The sequence below is a fragment of the Mauremys reevesii genome, linkage group 25 (genome assembly GCF_016161935.1).
Source record: "Mauremys reevesii isolate NIE-2019 linkage group 25, ASM1616193v1, whole genome shotgun sequence".
In the NCBI taxonomy this organism is placed as follows: domain Eukaryota; kingdom Metazoa; phylum Chordata; order Testudines; family Geoemydidae; genus Mauremys; species Mauremys reevesii.
The window spans coordinates 14,874,844-14,897,137 of record NC_052647.1 but is presented as its reverse complement, the minus strand read 5'-3'; the positions used below and the strand labels follow the sequence as shown (position 1 = coordinate 14,897,137).

Here is a 22,294-nt window from a genome sequence, read left to right as displayed (position 1 = left end):
GGGCACCGCCCTGCCCCCTCCACACCGCGCCCCAGAGCCCCCACCCCCGGGCACAGCCCTGCCCTCCACACAGGGCCCCAGAGCCCCACCCCCAGGCACAGCCCTGCCCCCTCCACCCAGAGCCCCTGAGCCCCCACCCCCCCGGGGCACAGCCCTGCCCCCTCCACACAGCGCCCCAGAGCCCGCCCCGGGGCACAGCCCTGCCCCCTCCACACAGGGCCCCGGACCCTCTTGCCACCCAGAGCACGGCCCTGTCGTCCCCCCACCCGGCTGGGGCCAGGCCCTGCCCCCTCCTCACCTCCAGCACCTGGAGGAACTCCCTGAAGAGCCGGATCCGTTCGGACTCCAGCGTGATCTGCTCGAAGGCCGGGTCACTGAGGAAGCGCTCCCGCACCTGCAGAGACAGGGAGCTGGGGGACAGCCCGGAGCCTCCCGTGCGGCAAAGCACACGGCACGGCCAGCCCCTGCCCCACGGCACGGCACGGCCACCCACTGCCCCACGGCATGGCATGGCCAGCCCCCCCGCCCACTGCATGGCCACCCACTGCCCCACCGCACAGCACGGCCACCCACTGCCCCACGGCACGGCCAGCCCCCCTGCCCACAGAACAGCCACCCACTGCCCCACGGCACGGCCAGCCCCTGCCCCACGGCACGGCACGGCCACCCACTGCCCCAGGGCATGGCCAGCCCCTGCCCCATGGCACGGCACGGCCACCCACTGCCCCACAGCACGGCACGGCCAGCCCCTGCCCCACGGCACAGCACGGCCACCCACTGCCCCACGGCACGGCCAGCCCCCCTGCCCACAGAACAGCCACCCACTGCCCCACGGCATGGCCAGCCCCTGCCCCATGGCACAGCACGGCCACCCACTGCCCCACGGCACAGCACGGCCAGCCCCCCCGCCCACGGCATGGTATGGCCCTGCCCCACGGCAGGGGCTCCAGGCTGTCACCGCGCTCTCTAGGAGGCCTTGGGTGACTCCTTCAATCTCTAACCTCAGCCATCGAGCCAAGGAAGCTCCCTGTGGAGGGGGGAGGAGCCATGCACAGGAGGTGGGGACAGCTCCCACCAGCACTGCCCTGCAGGACAGCCTGTGGGTTGGGAAGGGGCCCGGCCTGGTGAGTGATGCCGGGGTGAGGGGCCCCGGGGGTGGGGAAGGGCTGGGGCCAGAGAGTGAGGCCGAGGTGAGGGCCCGGTCTGGCGAGCGATGCCGGGGTGAGGGTGGAGAGGGGCTGGGGCCAGGGAGTGACGCTGGGGTGAGGGGCCCGGCCTGGCGAGCGACGCCGGGGTGAGGGTGGAGAGGGGCCCGGCCTGGCGAGCGACGCCGGGGTGAGGGGCCCGGCCTGGCGAGCGATGCCGGGGTGAGGGTGGAGAGGGGCTGGGGCCAGGAGTGACGCTGGGTGAGGGGCCCAGCCTGGCGAGCGACGCCGGGTGAGGTGGAGAGGGGCTGGGCCAGGAGTGACGCCGGGTGAGGGGCCCGGCCTGGCGAGCGACGCCGGGTGAGGTGGAGAGGGCTGGGGCCAGGAGTGACGCCGGGTGAGGGGCCGGCCTGGCGAGCGACGCCGGGTGAGGGTGGAGAGGCTGGGGCCAGGAGTGACGCTGGGGTGAGGGGCCGGCCTGGCGAGCGACGCTGGTGAGGGGCCCGGCCTGGCGAGCGACGCCGGGTGAGGGTGGAGGGGCCCGGCCTGGCGAGCGACGCTGGTGAGGGGCCCGGCCTGGCGAGCGATGCCGGGTGAGGGTGGAGAGGGGCTGGGGCCAGGAGTGACGCCGGGTGAGGGGCCCGGCCTGGCGCGCGACGCCGGGGTGAGGGTGGAGAGGGGCTGGGGCCAGGGAGTGACGCCGGGGTGAGGGGCCCGGCCTGGCGAGCGACGCCGGGGTGAGGGTGGAGAGGGGCTGGGGCCAGGGAGTGACGCCGGGGTGAGGGGCCGGCCTGGCGAGCGACGCCGGGTGAGGTGGAGAGGGGCTGGGGCCAGGAGTGACGCTGGGGTGAGGGGCTGCCTGGCGAGCGACGCTGGTGAGGGGCCCGCCTGGCGAGCGATGCCGGGTGAGGGTGGAGAGGGGCTGGGGCCAGGAGTGACGCCGGGTGAGGGGCCCAGCCTGGCGAGCGACGCCGGGTGAGGGTGGAGAGGGGCTGGGGCCAGGAGTGACGCTGGTGAGGGGCCCGGCCTGGCGAGCGCCGCCGGGGTGAGGGGCCCGGCCTGGCGAGCGACGCCGGGGTGAGGGTGGAGAGGGGCTGGGGCCAGGGAGTGACGCCGGGGTGAGGGGCCCGGCCTGGCGAGCGACGCTGGGGTGAGGGGCCCGGCCTGGCAAGCGACACTGGGGTGAGGGGCCCGGCCTGGCAAGCGACGCCGGGGTGAGGGTGGAGAGGGGCTGGGGCCAGGGAGTGACGCCGGGGTGAGGGGCCCGGCCTGGCGAGCGACGCCGGGGTGAGGGGCCCGGCCTGGCGAGCGACGGTGGGGTGAGGGTGGAGAGGGGCTGGGGCCAGGGAGTGATGCCGGGGTGAGGGGCCGGCCTGGCGAGCGATGCCGGGGTGAGGGCCCGGCCTGGCGAGCGACGCTGGGGCCAGGGAGCGACGCCGGGGTGAGGGGCCCGGCCTGGCGAGCGACGCTGGGGTGAGGGGCCCGGCCTGGCGAGCGACGCCGGGGTGAGGGTGGAGAGGGGCCCGGCCTGGCGAGCGACGCCGGGGTGAGGGGCCCGGCCTGGCGAGCGATGCCGGGGTGAGGGTGGAGAGGGGCTGGGGCCAGGGAGTGACGCCGGGGTGAGGGGCCCGGCCTGGCGAGCGACGCCGGGGTGAGGGTGGAGAGGGGCTGGGGCCAGGGAGTGACGCCGGGGTGAGGGGCCGGCCTGGTGGGTGATGTTGCCCAGGGGCCGGGCGCTGCAGGGGAGCGGGTTCCCTGATACCTCGTCCCAGGAGGAGCCGGGCTCCAGGGGTGGGGCCGCCTGCTTCAGCATGCTCTTGAAGGCTGCTTCCCGGCGGCGTAGCTTGCGCACTTCCTCCTTCTCCCGCTCCCGCTCCCGCGCCTCAGCCTTCTCCAGCAGCTGTGGGGCAGACACCGAGGGGTTAACGCCATGGGGTGGGGGCCAGGCCCAGCTGGGCCCCATCCTGCCCCACCCCACCTACGCTGTTAAACGTGAGCTTGATGTTGCCTGCGTCCAGCGTGGCTGCCCTCTTGTCAAAGCTGATCACGTGAGCGAAGTCCTCGAAGGTCGTGTTCACCTCCACGCTGAAGCCGCGATCCTGCCAGGACAGAGGCAGGGTCACCCGCGTCCCGTCCCATCCCGTCCCCCAGGCCCAGCAGCGGCTGTGCCCAGAACTGGGCGAGGGCAGGAGGTCATGGGGGAGTCCCCATCCCCCTGCACATACAGTGTGGTACATAAAGAGGGTTCGCTTCTCCCTAGCCCTGAAATGCAGCCATCTCTGGGGTGGGGCATAGCAGCTGTTTAGGATGGGATGCAAAGAACAGGCCCCCATCCAGCGCAAAGCACGGGAGTTTTCGAGAGGCAGAATGAAATGAGCGGAGCTGGACTGCGGCCCGGATGAGCCTATGGCTTGGGGCGCTGGCTTCACACTTCAGCCGCAAGGTGAAGTCCACCTGCGGAGAGAACAGGACCCTGGCAGGCTGGGTGCGCGAGGCCGGGCAGAGGGGCCGTGCCCTTCCAAGGCCCTCTCCCCACAGCAGGACAATCGGGGCTGGGGAAGCTGGTCAGACAGGACCCCAAACCCCACGGGCAGAGGCAGCTGCATGGCCTCACCTTTAAGATGTCCTTGATGATCTTCTTCTCGTCATGGAAACGAGCCTTGAGATCCTCCACGTAGAATTTAAACAAGTCCAGGGGGGTGGAGCCTGAGCAGAGGGGGCGGCGTTACAGGCCCTGCCAGGACACCCAGTGGGGCACCAGGACGGGGGGCTGCTGGGCTCCAGAGAAGCCCCCAGCGCACTATGCTCCTTAATTAATACCTCGCCTCAGGCAGGCAGGTACTGCACAGGGCAGTCACAGCACGAGTGAGCAACAGAACCCCGGGCTCCTGGCTCCCAGCCCCCTGCTCTAACCACTAGACACGACTCCCCTCCCGGAGCTGGGGAGAGAACCCAGGAGTCCTGGCTCCCAGCCCTCCCTGCTCTAACCACCAGCCCCCCCTCCCCTCCCCTCCCCTCCCCTCCCGGAGCCGGGAGAGAACCCAGGAGTCCTGGCTCCCAGCCCTCTGCTCTAACCACCAGCCCCCACTCCCGTCCCAGAGCAGGGCACAGAACCCCCAAGTCCTGGCTCCCAGCCCCCCGCTCTAACCACTAGACACGACTCCCCTCCCAGCCCCCCCTGCTCTAACCACCAGCCCCCACTCCCCTCCCAGAGCAGGGCGCAGAACCCCCGAGTCCTGGCTCCCAGCCCCCTGCTCTAACCACTAGTCTATTCTCCAGTCCCCTCACTAAGCACTTGATGCAGCCTCACTGAACACTGTCAAATGAGGCCCGGGAGGCGAGCGGCAGCTCACTAGGCCCCAGTGGGGAGGTGCAGGATGGGGACCCAGCCAGGGCGGGGACTGGAACCCAGAGACGCCCGGTGCTCAGCCCCCTCAGCTCTGCTTCAGCATCACAGCCTCTGCCCCCTCGGACGAGTCCCTTCTCCTCTCTGCGCTTTCCCAGCTGCAATGGGGGGGGGGGCGACGATACCCATCCCCAGGGACCCACCCCACTGGGCCCCCCCGGCTCTACCCAGGAGCAGGAGTTCCACCTCTTCTGGGCTCCTGCCGCAGCCACGGCTGGCCCTTTAACAGGCCCCCCAGGGGCTCTCCCCCCGCCCCCCGCGGCTACGCCGCTCCTTACCGGGCTGGCCCAGCATGTTGGCAAAGCGGGCGTCGGCGCTGAGCGAGGGGTACAGCTCCATCCAGGTGGACATGGAGTGCAGCTGCCCCTTGTCGTGCAGCTCATCCAGAAAGGCCTGGGCAAGAAGCAGCCTGTTATTCTACGATAGAGCGAGAGAGAACTTGGAGATCAGCCCCTCCCCCGAAGACACCTGCGCCCCAGGGGACAGCAGAGCCCCGCCCCCCGCGGCCCCTCCAAACAGCAGGGGGAGCAGCACGGATCACACGACCCCTCTGCACTGTGAAACAGAACATCAGCACAGCCCACTGGGACCACCTAGGCCGGCGTCCTGTCTTCGGACAGCGGCCACTGCCAGGGACCCCAGAGGGAATGAACAGAATTGTCAAGTGATCCAGCCCCGTCGCCCAGGCCCAGCTTCTGGCAAACAGAGACTAGGGACCAGGGGCGGCTCTAGAAAGTAGGCTGCCCCAAGCAGCGCGGAGCGCTGTGCCGCCCTTCCCCTCTTCCCGCGGCTCCGGTTGAGCTCCTGCCGGCATGCCTGCGGCAGGTCCACCGGAGCCCGGGACGAGCGGACCTGCGATCGCGCCCGGAGAGCAACCGGAGCCGCGGGAAGGGGGGACTCCGCGCAGTGCATGCCGCGGAGCTCCACCGAGAGCCAAATGCCGCGCCCGCGGAAACCGCCCCCGCGCGCGCTGCTTGGCGCTGGGGTCTAGAGCCGCCCCTGCTAGGGACACCCTCCCTGCCCAGCCTGGCCAGTAGCCATTGAGGGATCGATCCTCCATGGACTTATCTAGTTCTTTTCTGAACCCTGTTATAGTCTTGGCCTTCACAACACCCTCTGGCAAGGAGTTCCACAGGTTGACTGTGCATTGTGTGAAGAAATACTTCCTTTTGTTTGTTATAAACCTGCTGCCTAGTAATTTCATATGGTGACCCCTAGTTCTTGTGTTATGAGGAGGAGTAAATATCACGTCCTTATTCACTTTCTCCACACCAGCCATGATTTTATAGACCTCAATCATATCCCCCCTTAGTCGTCTCTTTTCCAAGCTGAAAAGTCCCAGTCTTATTAATCTCTCCCCATACAGCAGCCGTTCCAACCCCCTCATCATTTTTGTTGCTCTTTTCTGAACCTTTTCCAATTCCAATTCTCTCTGTGGAGAGAGAGCCGGGCCACGGAGAGAGAGAGAGCCCTGGGCCACGGAGAGGCGGGAGGGATAGCTCAGTGGTTTGAGCACTAGCCTGCTAAACCCAGCGTTGTGAGGTCAATCCTTGAGGGGGCCACTTAGGGATCTGGGGCAAAATCAGTACTGGGTCCTGCTAGTGAAGGCAGGGCCTGGACTCGATGACCTTTCGAGGGCTCTAGGAGATTGGTATATCTCCAATTATAATAAAAAAAGAGAGCACCCTGGGCCACGGCGAGAGAGCACCCTGGGCCACGGCCCGTCTGCACAGCCACAGAAAGCGGGAGTCAGGCCACAGCCCATCTGTGCCACCATGGAAAGAGAACGAGCATCGGAGCCCAGCCCGGCCTCGCCGCCACATGTGATCGTGCCCCAAACACAGAGCAAACTGCGGCATCAGCTGGTGACATGCTGGTTGGCTTTGCCTTAGGAAAAAGTCTTAGGTAGCTGCTGCCCCCTGCTGGCCACTCCCTGGATAGCAGGTCCAGGCGCCCAGGCTGGGGTAACAGCTGGATCCTCCCAGATGCTCTCCTGCTCTGCCCGAAGGGGGGTTCAGCTGCCCTTGGCAGGGGCTGCTGGCGGATGGTTATCTGCAGGCAGCAGGGATGTGGCAAATGAGGACAGGAGTCGAGAGGAAGGCTGGCACTCAGGAGACCTGGGTTCTAGTCCTGCTTGGGTGAGGCGCCGTGTGGGCTCCAAGCGCTGCAGCCGGGCCCATTGTGCAGACGCTTGCTGCAGAGGGGGCTGGCGCCGCAGTAAATCTGCACCCTCGAGAGCCAGTAACTAGGACGAGGGACAAGTTCTCCAGCTGGCCTAGCGCTGCCTGCCCTGGGGGTCTGTCGGCCTAACTATGGCTCTCGGGGTGGGCATTTTCCACTGCCCTGAGCCACGCAGCTAGGTTGGCCTGCGTTGTATGTACGGGGCAGAAGGGTCTGGGCTACAAAGCTCCCGGAGCCCCTCCCTAGGAGCAGAGGCAGGGGCCCCCTGCTCTGACCCTGCTGCCAGCATGCAGGCGGCCAGGTGCTCTACGAGCTGCAGGGCGCCCCTGGCAGCCGCCTGGGGAATGAAAGCTAAGGGCCCCTTAGACGTGTGCAGGGATGTTCACGTCACCTTCTCTCAGTGCCCCGGGCAGGGCCGGCTTTATGACCCGTGGGGCCCGACTGGAATACTCGGTGGCGGTCCGGGGGCTTCGGCGGCACTTCGGCGGCGGGGGGTCCACTCCGGGTCTTCCGTTGCACCCAAGGACCCTCTGCCGCCGAAATGCCACCGAAGACCCCCAGAGTGGACCCCCCGCTGCCGAAATGCCACTGAAGACCCCAGGAGCGGGGCCCCCTTAAGCGCGGGGCCTGATTCCGGGGAATCGGGGGAATCGGCGTAAAGCCGGCCCTGGCCATTGTTCACTCGGGCACAGGGAGGGAAGGGGACTCTGACGCAGCAGGGAGTGGGGTGGATTGACCTGGGAATGTTTTACTGGGACTGTCTGCACGGGGGAGGGGAGAGCAGGGGGTACCTGAGTCTGTAACCTGAGCCGGGAGGGGGGTGGGGCCAGGTGACACCTTTGCCCGGACAAAGGCAGAGGAAGGGGGGGGGGAGTCGGCTGGAGGGGTTTTCAGTTTGGGGCTGGCTGGGAAGAGGCAGGAACCCCAAGACTGGGGTCTAAGCTCCTTGCCCCAGAGGGACCCGGCTGAGGGGTCCTGGTTGGACCTACAAGCCCTGCTTGGGACTGTGTCCTGTCGGCTAATGAACCTTCTGTGTTACTGGCCGGCTGAGCGTCCCGGTGAATCGCAGGAAGTGGGGGGTGCAGGGCCTTGACCCCCCCACACTCTGTGACAGGGACTGATCTGCCTCCGGCTGCAGCCACAATCCCAAACTCCCTCTGACTTCCAAGCTGCAGAACTGAGCCCTGAGCAACCCACCCCCCAGCCTGGCGCGGAGTCAGGAATAGAACCCAGGCATCCTGCAGCGCAGAACAGTCACATTCTGCCGTCCTGCCCAGGCACCTGACCCCGTGGCCATCGCAGCCAGAGCCAGGGGGGAGGAGGACAGGAAGGGGAGAAGCTGCCCAAACCAGAACTGCTGGAACAACTACAGGAGGAGGCATTCCAGTGACCAGGAGCCAACCACTGAGCTCTTTAAACCCTGCTGATGTGCAATGACCACCCTGCACTGGGCATGGAAGGGTTACGGCTAATAGTGACCAGACACCGAGCTCCCTCCAGATACACCCTCCTCCCAGCCCAACACCCTGACCCCATCCCGGCCACCCCTGCTTCTCCCAAGTCCTTGATGCCCCCCAAAGGGGCAGGCAGCCTCCAGCTAGACCTACAGGCTGCCCTGCTCCGCTGAGCCCAGACCCAGAGCCGTCACCCTCTGCTAGGGCATCACCACCTCTTCCAGACCCCAGGGCATGGATACCTGGAAGGCCTCTCTGTTCTTCCGCTGCTGGCGCCTCTCACGCAGCCTTGTCTTTTCCTTCTCCTCCTCCTCCTCCTTCTCCAGCGTGCGGATGTGCTCCTCGAAGCAGATCAGTGCATCCTCCTTGTCCATGTCTGCAAGAGGCATGGGGGGGATGAGCGGGGAGAGATGGCACTGGGCCGGGTAGGGCAGGAAGGAGCTGGGGGAGCATGGGACCAGGCAGGGGCAGCTCCAGCCATTTTGCCGCCCCAAGCACGGCGGCACGCCGCAGGCGGTGCTCTGCCAGTCGCCGGTCCCGCGGCCCCGGTGGACCTCCTGCAGGCGTGCCTGCGGATGCTCCACCGAAGCTGCGGGAGCAGCGGACCCTCCGCAGGCACATCTGCGGGAGGTCCACCGGAGCCGCCTGCCGCCCTCCCGGCGACCGGCAGAGCGCCCCCCGTGGCATGCCGCCCCAAGCACGTGCTTGGCGTGCTGGGGCCTGGAGCCGCCCCTGGGACCAGGGAGCAGAGCCGGTGGGATACAATAACAACGCTTTGCCCCTCGTCTAGAGGGATGCCCCATGGTTACAGAGCAGGGGCAGAGGGGAGCAAGGCCTCTGGTTCTAGCCCTGGCTCGGGGAGGGGAGGGAGGTTCACTGGGTTAGGGCCAGTGGGGCTAAATGCCGGGTTCTACCCCTGGCCCTAGAACGGGAGAGGCCCAGTGAGTTACAACTGGCAGGTCTGGCGGCCAAGACCCCTGGGTTCTACCCCAGGTCTGGTGGGCAGTGAGGTCTGGTGGGTTAGAGCAGGGGGCAGGGGAGGCTGGGCACCAGGACTCCTGGGTTCTATCCGTATTGCTGGGAGGGGGGAGACCATGTAGTGATTAGACACTGGGGTGCAGAAATCCTGACTCTCAATCCCCATCTTGGAGAGATGGGGGCGGGGGGTCCTTGGAGCACATCTGTTGGAAGGGGCCTGAGACTAGGGAGATGGGTGCAACCAGATGGCACCTTTCTGGGAGAAAGGGTGTGGCTGGCCTGTACTATTTATGGGGCCAGGGGAGTGGCTGGCCTGTACCATTGATCTTGTGATGTGGGGGGCAATATCTGGCCTGTACCATTTATCTTGAGGCAAGGTGGGCATGGTTGGCCTGTACCATTTACCTTAGGGTGGGGGCAGGGTGGGCATGGCTGGTCTGTACCATTTATCTTGTGCTGTGGGGGGCAATATCTGGCCTGTACCATTTATCTTGAGGCAAAGTGGGCATGATTGGCCTGTACCATTTATCTTAGGGTAGAGGTGGGGGGGGGCGGCAATGGCTGGCTTGTACCATTTAATTTGGCGGGGCAATGGCTTGCCTGTACCATTTATCTTAGGGGCAGCGGGGGAGGGGGGGAACTGGCTGGCCTGTGCCATTTATCTTAGGGGCAGTGTGGGGGGGGCAGTGTGTGTGGGGGGGCAATGGCTGGCTTGTACCATTTATCTTAGGGGCGGCAGGAGGGGAGCAATGGCTGGCCTGTACCATTTATCTTAGGGTGGGGCAGCGGGGGGGGGCGGCAATGGCTGGCTTGTACCATTTAACTTGGCGGGGGGCAATGGCTGGCCTGTACCATTTATCTTAGGGGCAGCGGGGGAGGGGGGGGAACTGGCTGGCCTGTGCCATTTATCTTAGGGGCGGCAGGGGGGAAGCAATGTCTGGCCTGTACCATTTATCTTAGGGTGGGGGCAGCAGGGGGGGGCAATGGCTGGCTTGTGCCATTTATCTTAGGGTGGGGGGAGGCGCAGGGCTGCCCTCACTCTGCAGGTCCTGGTCCTCGGCGAAGGTGGGGTTGTCCATCAGGTACTGCTGGGCCTCGGACCAGGTGGTCTGGAAGCTGACGTTGCTCATGCTGTCCAGGATGTTCTTCAGTGCCTGGATGTTCCGCTTGCGCAGCTGCTTGGCGTGTTCCTGCGCGGGGGAGACGGGCCGCGTCAGATGCCCCCGCCGCAGGGACCCAGCCCAGGACACACGGCGCCCCCCTGGCTCCCCGCTTGCTGCCACGGCCCCCCACTTCCCCCCCCCCCCGCTGCTACGACCCCACACAGCCTCCCCCGGAGCAGCCACTACTGCGGTGCAAGCTGATCGCACCGGCGGCCATGGCCCCCTCCCCCAGCAGGCAATGCTCCCCCTGAACCGCACCATCCAGGCCAGTGGCATGCTGGGCCCTGGGGGGCCACGAGGTACTGAAAATGTGATTATAGCCTAAAGCAAAGGAAATCTTGCTCCCCCTCCAGTGCTCTGTCCCCTTCGAAGCAGACCCCTGCCCCATCCATCGCACAGGCTGAGCGCCAGCAGCACACACTGGTTACTCTGACTCCATAGGAAATGTAAGGGGGTGGGGAACATTTTGACTTTGAATAAGGGGTTCCCGACCTGAAAAGACTGAGAAACACTGGCCAGCTGCGTAAGCCAGGCCGGAGAATCACGCCCTAGGACCCCCCATCCAGCCGCTGAGCCACATCCCATTTACAGACTCCCGAGTGACTCCCCCCATGCCTGGGTGAGCCATTCAATGGTTAATTCCCCCCAAATTGTGCCATATTTCCAGTCTGCCCCAGCCCCTGGGTCTTGTTCTGCCTTCGTAGGAGCCCGGAGCTCTCAGACAGCTCCCCACGTACGTTCCTGCTGTGACCAGGTCACTGCTTGGCCTTCTCTGGGATACACTAAGCTGAGGGTCTTCACTCCCTCGCTGTCAGGCAGCTTTTCCACGTCTCATCTTGTGACTCTTCTCTGAACCCTTCCCCGTTTGTCAGCTCCCGCTGGGAAGTACGGACACCACATGCAGACACGGTATCCAGTCCCACCAGTGCTGCATGCAGAGGTGACACCACCTCCCTTCGTCTTCTTGCTCAGACGTCCACCCATCGCTCCGCCCTGAGCCACAGCACCGCACACTCCTGTCAGCTGCTGCCCACATGGACTCAGCCCCTTTGGGAGTCAGTTTGCCAGGAGACAGGGCCCCGTCCTACCAGCGTGACCTACCCTCCCAGCTCCTAGAGATGTGTGTTAAACCACTGGACGTGCCCAGTTTACGATGCAGCCGATGACTCAGTTGAATCACTATGCCCTGCTCTGCCCACTCAGCTGTCAGCAGCGAACGTTTCCTGTACAGATTTTATACACTCTCCTAGATCGCTGACAAAGCCACTGCAAAGCCCTGGGCCCCGTGGGGGGAATGACGAGGATTCCATTTACACTGGTGCCCTGGGATCGAGCCGCAAGCCAGTTTAGACGCCAATCAGTATGTGCCACGTGGGTTTTGTGCAGCATTTGTTTTTAATCAGGATGGAGCGTGATGGCCGGGCGCGCCGCACCAATGTCTGGCGGGGTCACACAGGCCCTGACACCGTTATGGGACAGCCTGGGCTCCGTGCCAACACCAGGCAGGGGTCACACAGGCCCTGACACCGTTATGGGACAGCCTGGGCTCCGTGCCAACGCCAGACGGGGTCACACAGGCCCTGACACTGTTATAGGACAGTCTGGACTCCGTGCCAAGGCCAGACGGGGTCACACAGGCCCTGACACCGTTATGGGACAGCCTGGGCTCTGTGCCGATGCCAGACGGGGTCACACAGGCCCTGACACTGTTATAGGACAGTCTGGACTCCGTGCCAACGCCAGGCAGGGGTCACACAGGCCCTGACACCATTCTGGAGCGTGACAGCCAAGCGCACCGTGCTGACAGCGGGTGGGGTCACATCAACCCTGACACCGTTATGGGACAGCTGGGCTCCATGCTGATGCCAGGCAGGGGTCACACAGGCCCTGACACCGTTATGGGACAGCCTGGGCTCCGTGCCGATGCCAGACGGGGTCACACAGGCCCTGACACCGTTATGGGACAGCCTGGGCTCCGTGCCAACGCCAGGCAGGGGTCACACAGGCCCTGACACCATTCTGGAGCGTGACAGCCAAGCGCACCGTGCTGACAGCGGGTGGGGTCACATCGACCCTGACACCGTTATGGGACAGCTGGGCTCCATGCTGATGCCAGGCAGGGTCACATCAGTCCGTCACCATTCTGGATTGTGACAGCCGAGTGCTCCGCATGGACACCGGGCAGGTTCACACCGGCCCTGACACTGTTCTGGAGCGTGACAGCTGAGCGCTCTGCACTGACATCGCTCTGGAGCGTGACAGCCGAGCGCTCCACACGGACACCGGGTGGGGTCATAATGGCCCGTCACCACTCTGGAGCGTGACAGCCGAGCGCTCTGCAAGGACACTGGGCGGGGTCACGCTGGCCCGTCACTGCCCTGCGCCACAGCTGGGACCCGCCGTTACCTTCTCCTTCTTGGCCAGGAAGAACAGCACGTCATCGTAGATCTCCTTGCGGTCGCGCTCGGGGACCACAGCCCAAACCTCCTGCTCCCCAAACATCTGCTCAGCTTTCCTGGGAAGGGAACGGCCGGGGCGGGCAGTTACTGGGCCAGGCTCCTCACTGCGCACCCGGGCCCAGCGAGGACACGCAGCGAGACACTTCTCCCCATGGGGACGGGGACAGAGCCAAAGCGCAGCCAGCAGGCGGGTATACTGACCGGGCAGGGGGCAGCCCGGCTCCTGCGGGCTCAGGGGCAGAGGCGATGGAGACGCCTGGAGGGACTGACGCAGTCGGCGATTTCTGACGTTTGCAGGGCCTCCTCCAGCTGCTTGTGAAATGGCCCCTCTGGGCGGGGGAGATGCCCCAGGGAGGGCTTCCCTCAGTCATTTCCAGAACAGCCTCCCTGGAGACAGCCCAGCCCTGCTGGGCCCCACCTGGCCAGTGACACTCACCTCCCCCATGCTGTCTAACTGGGGACCCCAGAACCTGCTCTCAGCCCCACTTCCTCCCTCCCCACCCGCGGGCTGGCCACAGACCCTGCAGAACAGCCCACAACGGACTCGCACATCTTGACTGCCAGGGAAGGCTGGTCTGTGGCTAAAGCAAGTGGCACCAGGACTCCTGGGTTCTCTCCCCGGCGCTGGGAGGGGAGTGGGGGCAGGGGGGCTGGGAGCCAGGACTCCTGGGTTCTTTCTCTGGCTTGGGGAGGGGAGGCGCACAGGGGTTGGCTGGATCCTGAATGATGTTAGCTGTGTGTGTGCTCTCCTAACCTTCCACCTGCTCTGGGACCCTCCATCCGGCACCCCAAGGCCAGGTCCCATAACCCCGGGGGTCCCCCTCAACAGGCAGGATGCGACACCCCTGCCTGGCTGCTCTCCCCACACGGCCTCCCAGCCCCTGGCTGGCCCCTCTCCCCCATGGCGCCCGCCCACACCTGTAGCGGGTGATGGAGCTCATCCGCTCGTGCTGCTCCAGGAACCGCTGCAGCTCCTCCTTGGCCTCCTTGGCTCTCAGCCGAGCCTCCTCCTTCTCCTCCTTCTCCCGCTGGGCCTTGTAGGCATTGAAGGCCTGCTTCTTCTCGCTCAGCTTGGGCAGGGCGCTGGGCACAGACCAGACGGGCTGGGCTGGGTTAGAGGCCAGCGTCGAGGGCAGAATGGGGGCGCTGCCTGGAGGGGGCTCCCGGGTACTCCAGTCCTGGCCTCTCAGCAGTGGGCGCTGGCTGGAGGGGGGGGTCCCGGGTACTCCAGTCCCGGCCTCTGCCAGGAGGTGCTGTGGGGAGCGGGGCAGGAGCACTGGCTGCGGGGGGGGGGGGGGGGTACTCCCAGGTACTCCCTGCAGGGGGCTGCACGCCTGCAACCAGCCAACATGGAAGGGGGCCGGTGCCGGCAGTGGGGCTGGTCCCTACCTGTACCGCGGATCGTCCACGATCATCTTCATGGCCAGCTCCCACGACGTGTTGGAGGGGACGCCCTGACACCAAACGCTGGGACTCAGCTGGGACCGTGCCAGCCCCAGCTCCCCACAACCAGGCCCCCCGCCCTGGCCAGCCCCAGTCCCACAGCCAGCCCCCGACCCTGGCCAGCCCCAGCCCCCCACAAACAGGCCCCCCGCCTTGGCCAGTCCCCAGCCCTGCCTCCCTCCTCCGTACCTTGTCCTTCAGCAGCTCCTTAAATGCCAGCTTGGCCTCATCCTTGGTGCTCCAGCTGCAGGCGCACCTCTCCCCGGCCCCCCCCTCCTCCTCCTCCTCCTCCTCCCGCCGGCCAGGGTCACCACTGCGCCGGGAACACAAACACACTGGGGTCATGGCATGAAACGCTGGGGGCTGCACCCCAGGGAGCTGCAGGAGAAGCAGGGGAGGGGCACAGGCTGGGCTGGAGGGGGGCATCCCGCTTGGCTCAGCAACACTCACTCCCCGGCGGGGGGATCCCGGGGGAAGGGCCCCGTCACTCCCCGGCGGGGGGGATCCCGGGGGAAGGGCGGGGGGCCCCGTCACTCCCCGGCGGGGGGGATTCCAGGGGAAGGGCGGGGGGCCCCGTCACTCCCCGGCGGGGGGGATCCCGGGGGCAGGGCGGGGGGCCCCGGCCCTCCCCGGCGGGGGGGATCCCGGGGGAAGGGCGGGGGGCCCCGTCGCTCCCGGCAGGGGATTCCAGGGAAGGGCGGGGCCCCGTCACCCCGGCGGGGGATCCCGGGAAGGGCGGGGGCCCCGTCACTCCCGGCGGGGATCCCGGGAAGGCGGGGCCCCGTCACTCGGCGGGGGATCCCAGGAAGGGGGCCCCGTCGCCCCCAGCAGGGGATCCCAGGAAGGGCGGGGGCCCCGTCGCTCCCGGCGGGGATCCCGGGGGAAGGGCCGGGGGGCCCCGAGGCTCCCCGGCAGGGGGGATCCCGGGGGAAGGGCCCCGTCACTCCCCGGCGGGGGGGATCCCGGGGGAAGGGCGGGGGGCCCCGTCGCTCCCCGGCGGGGGGGATCCCGGGGGAAGGGCCGGGGGGCCCCGTCGCTCCCTGACGGGTGCACTCAGCTGGAATTATCTCTCCTGGCCAGTGTTTGTCTCTGTTCCACTCTCTGGAGCAGGGCCTGGCACCATGGGGCCCAGCTCCTGCCCGGGGTATCCTGTGCGAGCTGGGTGCGCCGGGCGTCCAGGTGGCCCTGGCCACAGATGCTGGTGCTAACTGGCCCCCGGGCGTAGCGTCCGAGGAGAGCAAACGCCCCCAATACATGGGGTAGGGGGTCCCTGCTCACAGCTCCCCAGCCCAGGTCGCCGTCACCTGCTGGTCACTTCCTCCTGCTGCAGGGCTGCTTCCTCCGGGCATTCGGCCGCGCTCCCCAGCGCAGGCGTCTCCTGCTCCTCCCCACCCGCAGTCTCGGTGTCCGTGGTGGCGGCCGAGGACAGGCTGGGGCTCGAGGCGGCTGATGGCGTCTCCTGCAGCTTCCTGGAAGAGCAGAGAAGGCCGGAGCCTGGGTCTAGTGAGACGTAGAGGGGAGGGGGACAGAGGGGCCCACGCAGAGTCCTGAGGGCTAGTCTCCCGGGCTCACCCGTGAGGGGCAGGGTGGCCCCTGTAGGCCCCATGCCGGGGGGGGTGGGCTCTGCTCTGCCCTCCCCACGTAACCCCAGCGAGGGAGGTACCTGTCCTCGAAACCCATGGCCTTCCGGTGGGCACCCCCCTCTCTGGCCCCCGGGGGGCCCTGTTCCTGAGCACCCCCCCCCGGGCCCTGAGGGCTCTGCCCCCCCCTGGCCCCCCGGGGGCGCCGGCGCCCTACTCTTACCGCCCTGGGTCAGAGCTAACGGGTCCAAGCCCCGGGGGCAGACGCCAGCCACTCACCCAGCCTCCTCCTCCTCGATGAGCGCTGCAAGGAGGGAAACAAAGAGCCCGGCCGTTACTCGGTGCCCGACGTGGGGACGTGTCACTGCGAGGAGTTCTGCCTCTGTGCCCGGCAGGTGCAAAGGGCTGAAGCAGGGGGCCTTGGGCACGTGGCTGGTGCGACTGGCCAGCTAAGGACTGGCTGCAACTGACCCGCTTCGACACAGGATCTGGCCAGGCACCGGAGCCCCCGGGGCTGAGCCTAATGCCGGGAGTGGGGCAGGGCCGCGAGGGCTCAGCAGGACGAGGGCCTGAGAGGTGCTGGAGGCTGGGCTAAGCGCTGGGACCAAGAGACAGGAGCAGACTGAGAATGGCAGAGCCACAGCAACCGGCTGGTGGAGCCCAGCACTGGCCAGCCTCAACCCCGGCTTCTCCTCTGCCTCCCCGGGCCGCGCCCAGGACAGGGGGCTGTGCCTGCTGCCTAACAACCCCCTGTTCTGAACAGACTGCTGGGGGGGCAGCGGCTCCCTGAGATCTCGGAGCAGGGGGGACTCCTGGGCAGAGCTCAGGGGAGAGGCAGGAGGGCTGGAGCCCGGAAGCCAGGCTTGGAGGCCTGCCCTCATGGCAGGGGTGATCCCTGGGGGGTCTGGGACCACTCACAGGCTGGGGCACAGAGACCCGGGGGCACTGGCTGCACCCCCAGCCCGGCCCATGGGAGGGGGGGGGGTTACCCTGCAGCCCAGACACCTGGGGCACGGGGGAGTCTGCCTATGCTCCCAAGGGTGTGGCTGTCCTGCTCCCCAGCTCCTGGGCTCCCGCCCCCTTTACCCTCCAGCTCGTCCAGGTCCCGGGGCTTGGTCCAGCGCGACTCCTTGCTCTGGGAGTTGTAGTAGTAGGACTTGCCTGTGTCCGACTTGTACTCCCTCCAGGGACACCGGGAGAGCAGCAGCTGTGAGGGAGAGAGCAGGGCACCATGAGCCAGGGGCCCATGCCAGGGGAGGGCACTGACAATGCCAGGGCTGAGAATGGAGGCAGGACTCCTGGGGAGCAGGCCAGTAGCTCACAAGAGCGGAGGTCTAAATCCTCAGGTTATATTCTGCCTCCCTAATCTACTCCTGGCCACACACGCACATTTCCAGCTGCTGTGCAGCTGTCACTCAGCTGCTGCGCCCCGCCCCAGAGGTGGCTGCATCTCAGTGCTGGGTGAAGGGCTCTGAAGGAACTCGCCTCTGCTTTGGACTTCAGCTCGTCTGGCTTCTCCCAGGTGGACAGCTTGGAGCTGCAGTTGTAGTAGTAAACGCGCCCGTCCGGGGCCCTGTGCTCACTCCACGGAGGCTTCTGGGCACCACAAGCAAGAAAAGGGTCAGGAAGGTCCAACCAGTCCCCCCCCACCCCCCCAGTCCTACCCCCAGCTGCCCTCCCCGGGCCACACAGCTCAGCAGGGCCCCTGCCCCCCAGGGCCATGCAGCCCACCAGGGCCCCTGCCCCGGCCTCCTCCTGTACAGCAATGGGCCTGATCCTGCTCCCACCGCAACACAGCAGCAAAACTCCAGATGACGCCAGTCGGGTCAGTAACTCACCCCACTGGAGTAAGGGGCAGGTGGCAACGTGCCATGACCTCCCCATGGTGCTCAGGGGGGAGCGGTGCCCCCTGGGCGCAGGATCGGGCCCTTGGCAGAGGTTTGGCTTTTCCTGGCCGTTGTCCCCAGGTCCTCCCCGGGAGTTAAACTGGGGTCACACACACCAGGGGCACCGCAACGGGGGAGGGGGGGGCTGGGGGCCAGGGCCCCCCACTGGTAGGGCACTTCTGCCACTCCTGACACACACCCCACCTATGAGGGCTGCGTCACTGCCAGCCACCCCCGCCCAGAGCCACGGAGAAGGGACAGGACACGCTACCTTGCAGGGGGCGTCCCGCACGGGGGAGCCGCTGCTCATCAGGCTCTGCTGGACGGGGGCCACCAGGGGATTCAGGAGCTGTGGGCACAAGAGTGACAAGAATCAACTCCTCTTCTGAGCTCTGCCGGTGCCCCTCACTCCCGACCCGCAGCCCCTGCCAGCCCAGCCCTGCCCCCCCCAGCTCTGCCAGTGCCCCTCAAGCCGACCCGCAGCCCCTGCTACCCCAGCCCTGCCCCCCCCAGCTCTGCCAGTGCCCCTCAACCCGACCCGCAGCCCCTGCCAGCCCAGCCCTGCCCCCCCCCAGCTCTGCCAGTGCCCCTCAACCCGACCCGCAGCCCCTGCTACCCCAGCCCTGAGCACCACCCCAGCTCTGCCAGTGCCCCTCAACCCGACCGCAGCCCCTGCCAGCCCAGCCCTGCCCCCAGCTCTGTCAGTGCCCCTCAACCCGCCCCGCACCCCCTGCTACCCCAGCCCGGCCCCCCCCAGCTCTGCCAGTGCCCCTCAACCCGACCCGCAGCCCCTGCTACCCCAGCCCTGCCCCCCCCAGCTCTGCCAGTGCCCCTCAACCCGACCCGCAGCCCCTGCTACCCCACCCCTGAGCACCCCCCCAGCTCTGCCAGGGCCCCTCACCCCGACCCGCAGCCCCTGCCAGCCCAGCCCTGCCCCCCCAGCTCTGCCTGTGCCCCTCAACCCGACCCGCAGCCCCTGCCAGCCCAGCCCTGCCCCCAGCTCTGTCAGTGCCCCTCAACCCGACCCGCAGCCCCTGCTACCCCAGCCCTGCCCCACCCCAGCTCTGCCAGTGCCCCTCAACCCGACCGCAGCCCCTGCTACCCCAGCCCTGCCCCGCAGCTCTGCCAGTGCCCCTCACTCCCGACCCGCAGCCCCTGCTAGCCCAGCCCTGCCCCACCCCCAGCTCTGCCAGTGCCCCTCAACCCGACCGCAGCCCCTGCTACCCCAGCCCTGAGCACCACCCCAGCTCTGCCAGTGCCCCTCACTCCCGACCCGCAGCCCCTGCTACCCCAGCCCTGCCCCCAACTCTGCCAGTGCCCCTCAACCCGACCCGCAGCCCCTGCCAGCCCAGCCCTGCCCCCCCCAGCTCTGCCGGTGCCCCTCAACCCGACCCGCAGCCCCTGCTACCCCAGCCCTGAGCACCACCCCAGCTCTGCCAGTGCCCCTCAATCCCGACCCGCAGCCCCTGCTACCCCAGTCCTGCCCCCAGCTCTGCCAGTGCCCCTCAACCCGACCCGCAGCCCCTGCTACCCCAGCCCTGCCCCCAGCTCTGCCGGTGCCCCTCAACCCGACCCGCAGCCCCTGCCAGCCCAGCCCTGCCCCCAGCTCTGCCAGTGCCCCTCAACCCGACCCGCAGCCCCTGCTACCCCAGCCCTGCCCCCAGCTCTGCCGGTGCCCCTCAACCCGACCCGCAGCCCCTGCCAGCCCAGCCCTGCCCCCAGCTCTGCCAGTGCCCCTCAACCCGACCGCAGCCCCTGCTACCCCAGCCCTGCCCCCCCCAGCTCTGCCAGTGCCCCTCAACCCGACCCGCAGCCCCTGCTACCCCAGCCCTGCCCCCAGCTCTGCCAGTGCCCCTCAACCTGATCGCAGCCCCTGCCAGCCCAGCCCTGCCCCCAGCTCTGCCAGTGCCCCTCAACCCGACCGCAGCCCCTGCTACCCCAGCCCTGCCCCCAGCTCTGCCAGTGCCCCTCAACCTGACTGCAGCCCCTGCCAGCCCAGCCCTGCCCCCCCAGCTCTGCCAGTGCCCCTCAACCCGACCGCAGCCCCTGCTACCCCAGCCCTGCCCCCAGCTCTGCCAGTGCCCCTCAACCCGACCGCAGCCCCTGCTACCCCAGCCCTGCCCCCAGCTCTGCCAGTGCCCCTCAACCCGACCGCAGCCCCTGCTACCCCAGCCCTGCCCCCAGCTCTGCCAGTGCCCCTCAATCCCGACCCGCAGCCCCTGCTACTCCAGCCCTGCCCCCCCCGCTCTGCCAGTGCCCCTCAATCCCGACCCGCTGCCCCCTGCTAGCCCAGCTCTGGCCCCCCAGCTCTGCCAGTGCCCCTCAATCCCGACCCACAGCCCCCTGCTGGCCCACCCCTGGGCCCCACACAGCTCTGCCAGTGCCCCTCACTCCCGACCCACAGCCCCTGCTACCCGCAGCCCCTGCTACCCCAGCCCTGCCAGTGCTCCGCAATCCCGACCCGCAGCCCCTGCTACCCCAGCCCTGCCCCCCCAGCTCTGCCGGTGCCCCTCAATCCCGACCCGCAGCCCCTGCTATTCATGGGGGTTACGAGGCTGGGATGAACGCTCCTTAGGGATGGGGGGAGCCTGTGCGGCAGCGTTGCTGAGCATTGATTTGGAGGAGGCTACTCACCGTGGGTGCTGGCTGGGCCGGAGCAGCTGGAAAAGAAGAGCCGTATGTTACTGGGATGCTCGAGGGCTGTCAGGTGGGGGTTACAGATCCCCAAGAGAGACTGGCAGGGCTAGACACCCAGCATCATGCACAGGACTGGGCCCCCCTCAGGATTGGGCATGACTCCCAGGTGCTCCCCTGGGAAGCAGCAATGTTTCACCCTCCTCCCTAAGCCGCCAGGGGCAGCAGAAACTCCAGACAGCTCCCCGCTCCCCTGCTAGGATGGACCAGCCCCCCTCTCGTCAGCTCCCCTATGGACCACCCCGCTGCGATGGACCCTGGGACTCACCGCCAATTGGGTCTGTCCCAGGAGCCGCCTGCCAAAAGAGAAACGGGGCCGTGAGCCGCGGGGACTGCGGCTCGGACCCGACCCGTCACCAGACTCCCCCGCCCAGGGCCCCCTGAATCCCTCTACAAATGCCCATGGGAGCTCAGAGCCAGAGCCGTCTGCGAGGGGGAAACTGAGGCACGAGGCCAGCCCCTGACTGTTCCAATGCTGCAGCGAGCAAGTCAGGAGCAGAACTGGAAAAGGAACCCAGGAGTCCTGGCGCCCCGCCCTCACCCCAGGGTGGCACCTCATTTTAATGCTGAGCTCTGCTCTGGAAACAGGGATTGGGCAGTGAGGTCCCCATGGAGAGGGGCAGGATAAGGGCATGGAGACCCCTCTACATTCCACCCCCAAGTCAGCCCGGGCAGCCCCTGCCGCCAGGCCTGTCTGGAGAGCCTGGGCATGGTTGGCTGGACAAAGGGGAGGTTACAGGGATGCTCACCACACCAGGAACAGGACCAGCTGGCACCCCTGGCATCAGCATCCCTGGCATCATGGGAGGCACCATGGGTGGCATCTAGGGGATAGAAAGGTGGCATGGCAGCCTGGCACGTCAGCCAGCAGGCACAGGGCCAATGGAGCCAGGGAAACGGCCGGAGCCTCCGGCTCAGAACCCCGCCATGATCCCCACCCACGTCCATGGAACACCGGCAGCGTGGCTCCGATCACAGGATCGGGGCCAGAGGGTCACGGGGGATGAGGCCACAGAACCTACGACCACATGGGGCTTTTCCCAACATCTTTGTCATCGAGGTTTAACAGAAAACTTTTGGCTGCAGAGAGCTCTGGCCCAGCCAGCCCTTGCCAGAGCCCAGCCCCCTCCCCCGTTATGCTACTCAGCCGCTTCCCCCACTTCTTTCAGCCTGGGAAAGGGACTGACCTGCAGCCGCAGGCCCATGAGACCAGTGCTGGCATAGAACCCAGGAGTCCTGGCTCCCAGCCTCCCCGGCTCTACCCCACCAGCCCCCACTCCCCTCCCAGAGCTGGGATAGAACCCAGGAGTCCTGGCTCCCAGCCCCCCAACTCTAACCCACCAGCCCCCACTGCCCTCTCAGAGCTGGGATACAACCCAGGAGTCCTGGCTCCCAGCCTCCCCGGCTCTACCCCACCAGCCCCCACTCCCCGCCCAGAGCTGGGATAGAACCCAGGAGTCCTGGCTCCCAGCCTCCCTGGCTCTACCCCACCAGCCCCCACTCCCCTCCCAGAGCTGGCATAGAACCCAGGAGTCCTGGCTCCCAGCCTCCCCGGCTCTACCCCACCAGCCCCCACTCCCCTCCCAGAGCTGGGATAGAACCCAGGAGTCCTGGCTCCCAGCCCCCCAACTCTAACCCACCAGCCCCCACTGCCCTCTCAGAGCTGGGATAGAACCCAGGAGTCCTGGCTCCCAGCCCCCCAACTCTAACCCACCAGCCCCCACTGCCCTCTCAGAGCTGGGAATAGAACCCAGGAGTCCTGGCTCCCAGCCTCCCTGGCTCTACCCCACCAGACCCTACTCCCCTCCCAGAGCTGGGAATAGAACCCAGGAGTCCTGGCTCCCAATCCCCCCTGCACCGCAACCACCCAGACCCTGCTTCCCAGACGATGGATCCCAGGTGTGC

At 67.3% G+C, this 22,294-nt stretch overlaps 1 protein-coding gene across 4 annotated transcripts in view; it reads right to left on the bottom strand.

Moving 5' to 3' along the window:
- PRPF40B (pre-mRNA processing factor 40 homolog B) overlaps positions 1-22,294 on the bottom strand; it is a 30,847-nt gene that overhangs the window by 3,813 nt on the left and 4,740 nt on the right. For 2 of the 4 annotated variants that reach the window (XM_039514732.1, XM_039514734.1), the window contains 19 exons: positions 21,139-21,213; positions 20,658-20,685; positions 20,330-20,355; positions 17,967-18,044; positions 17,199-17,405; positions 16,896-17,016; positions 16,089-16,113; positions 15,534-15,698; positions 14,419-14,542; positions 14,176-14,240; positions 13,705-13,869; positions 12,734-12,842; positions 10,204-10,354; positions 8,429-8,562; positions 4,830-4,968; positions 3,760-3,851; positions 3,128-3,244; positions 2,908-3,045; positions 299-394 (listed from right to left, as the gene is read on the bottom strand). In XM_039514732.1, the coding sequence (XP_039370666.1) occupies positions 299-394; positions 2,908-3,045; positions 3,128-3,244; positions 3,760-3,851; positions 4,830-4,968; positions 8,429-8,562; positions 10,204-10,354; positions 12,734-12,842; positions 13,705-13,869; positions 14,176-14,240; positions 14,419-14,542; positions 15,534-15,698; positions 16,089-16,113; positions 16,896-17,016; positions 17,199-17,405; positions 17,967-18,044; positions 20,330-20,355; positions 20,658-20,685; positions 21,139-21,213 (2,055 nt within the window). The remainder of the gene's footprint in view (positions 1-298; positions 395-2,907; positions 3,046-3,127; positions 3,245-3,759; positions 3,852-4,829; positions 4,969-8,428; positions 8,563-10,203; positions 10,355-12,733; positions 12,843-13,704; positions 13,870-14,175; positions 14,241-14,418; positions 14,543-15,533; positions 15,699-16,088; positions 16,114-16,895; positions 17,017-17,198; positions 17,406-17,966; positions 18,045-20,329; positions 20,356-20,657; positions 20,686-21,138; positions 21,214-22,294) is intronic. The other 2 variants (XM_039514735.1, XM_039514736.1) reach the window with 2 other exon arrangements.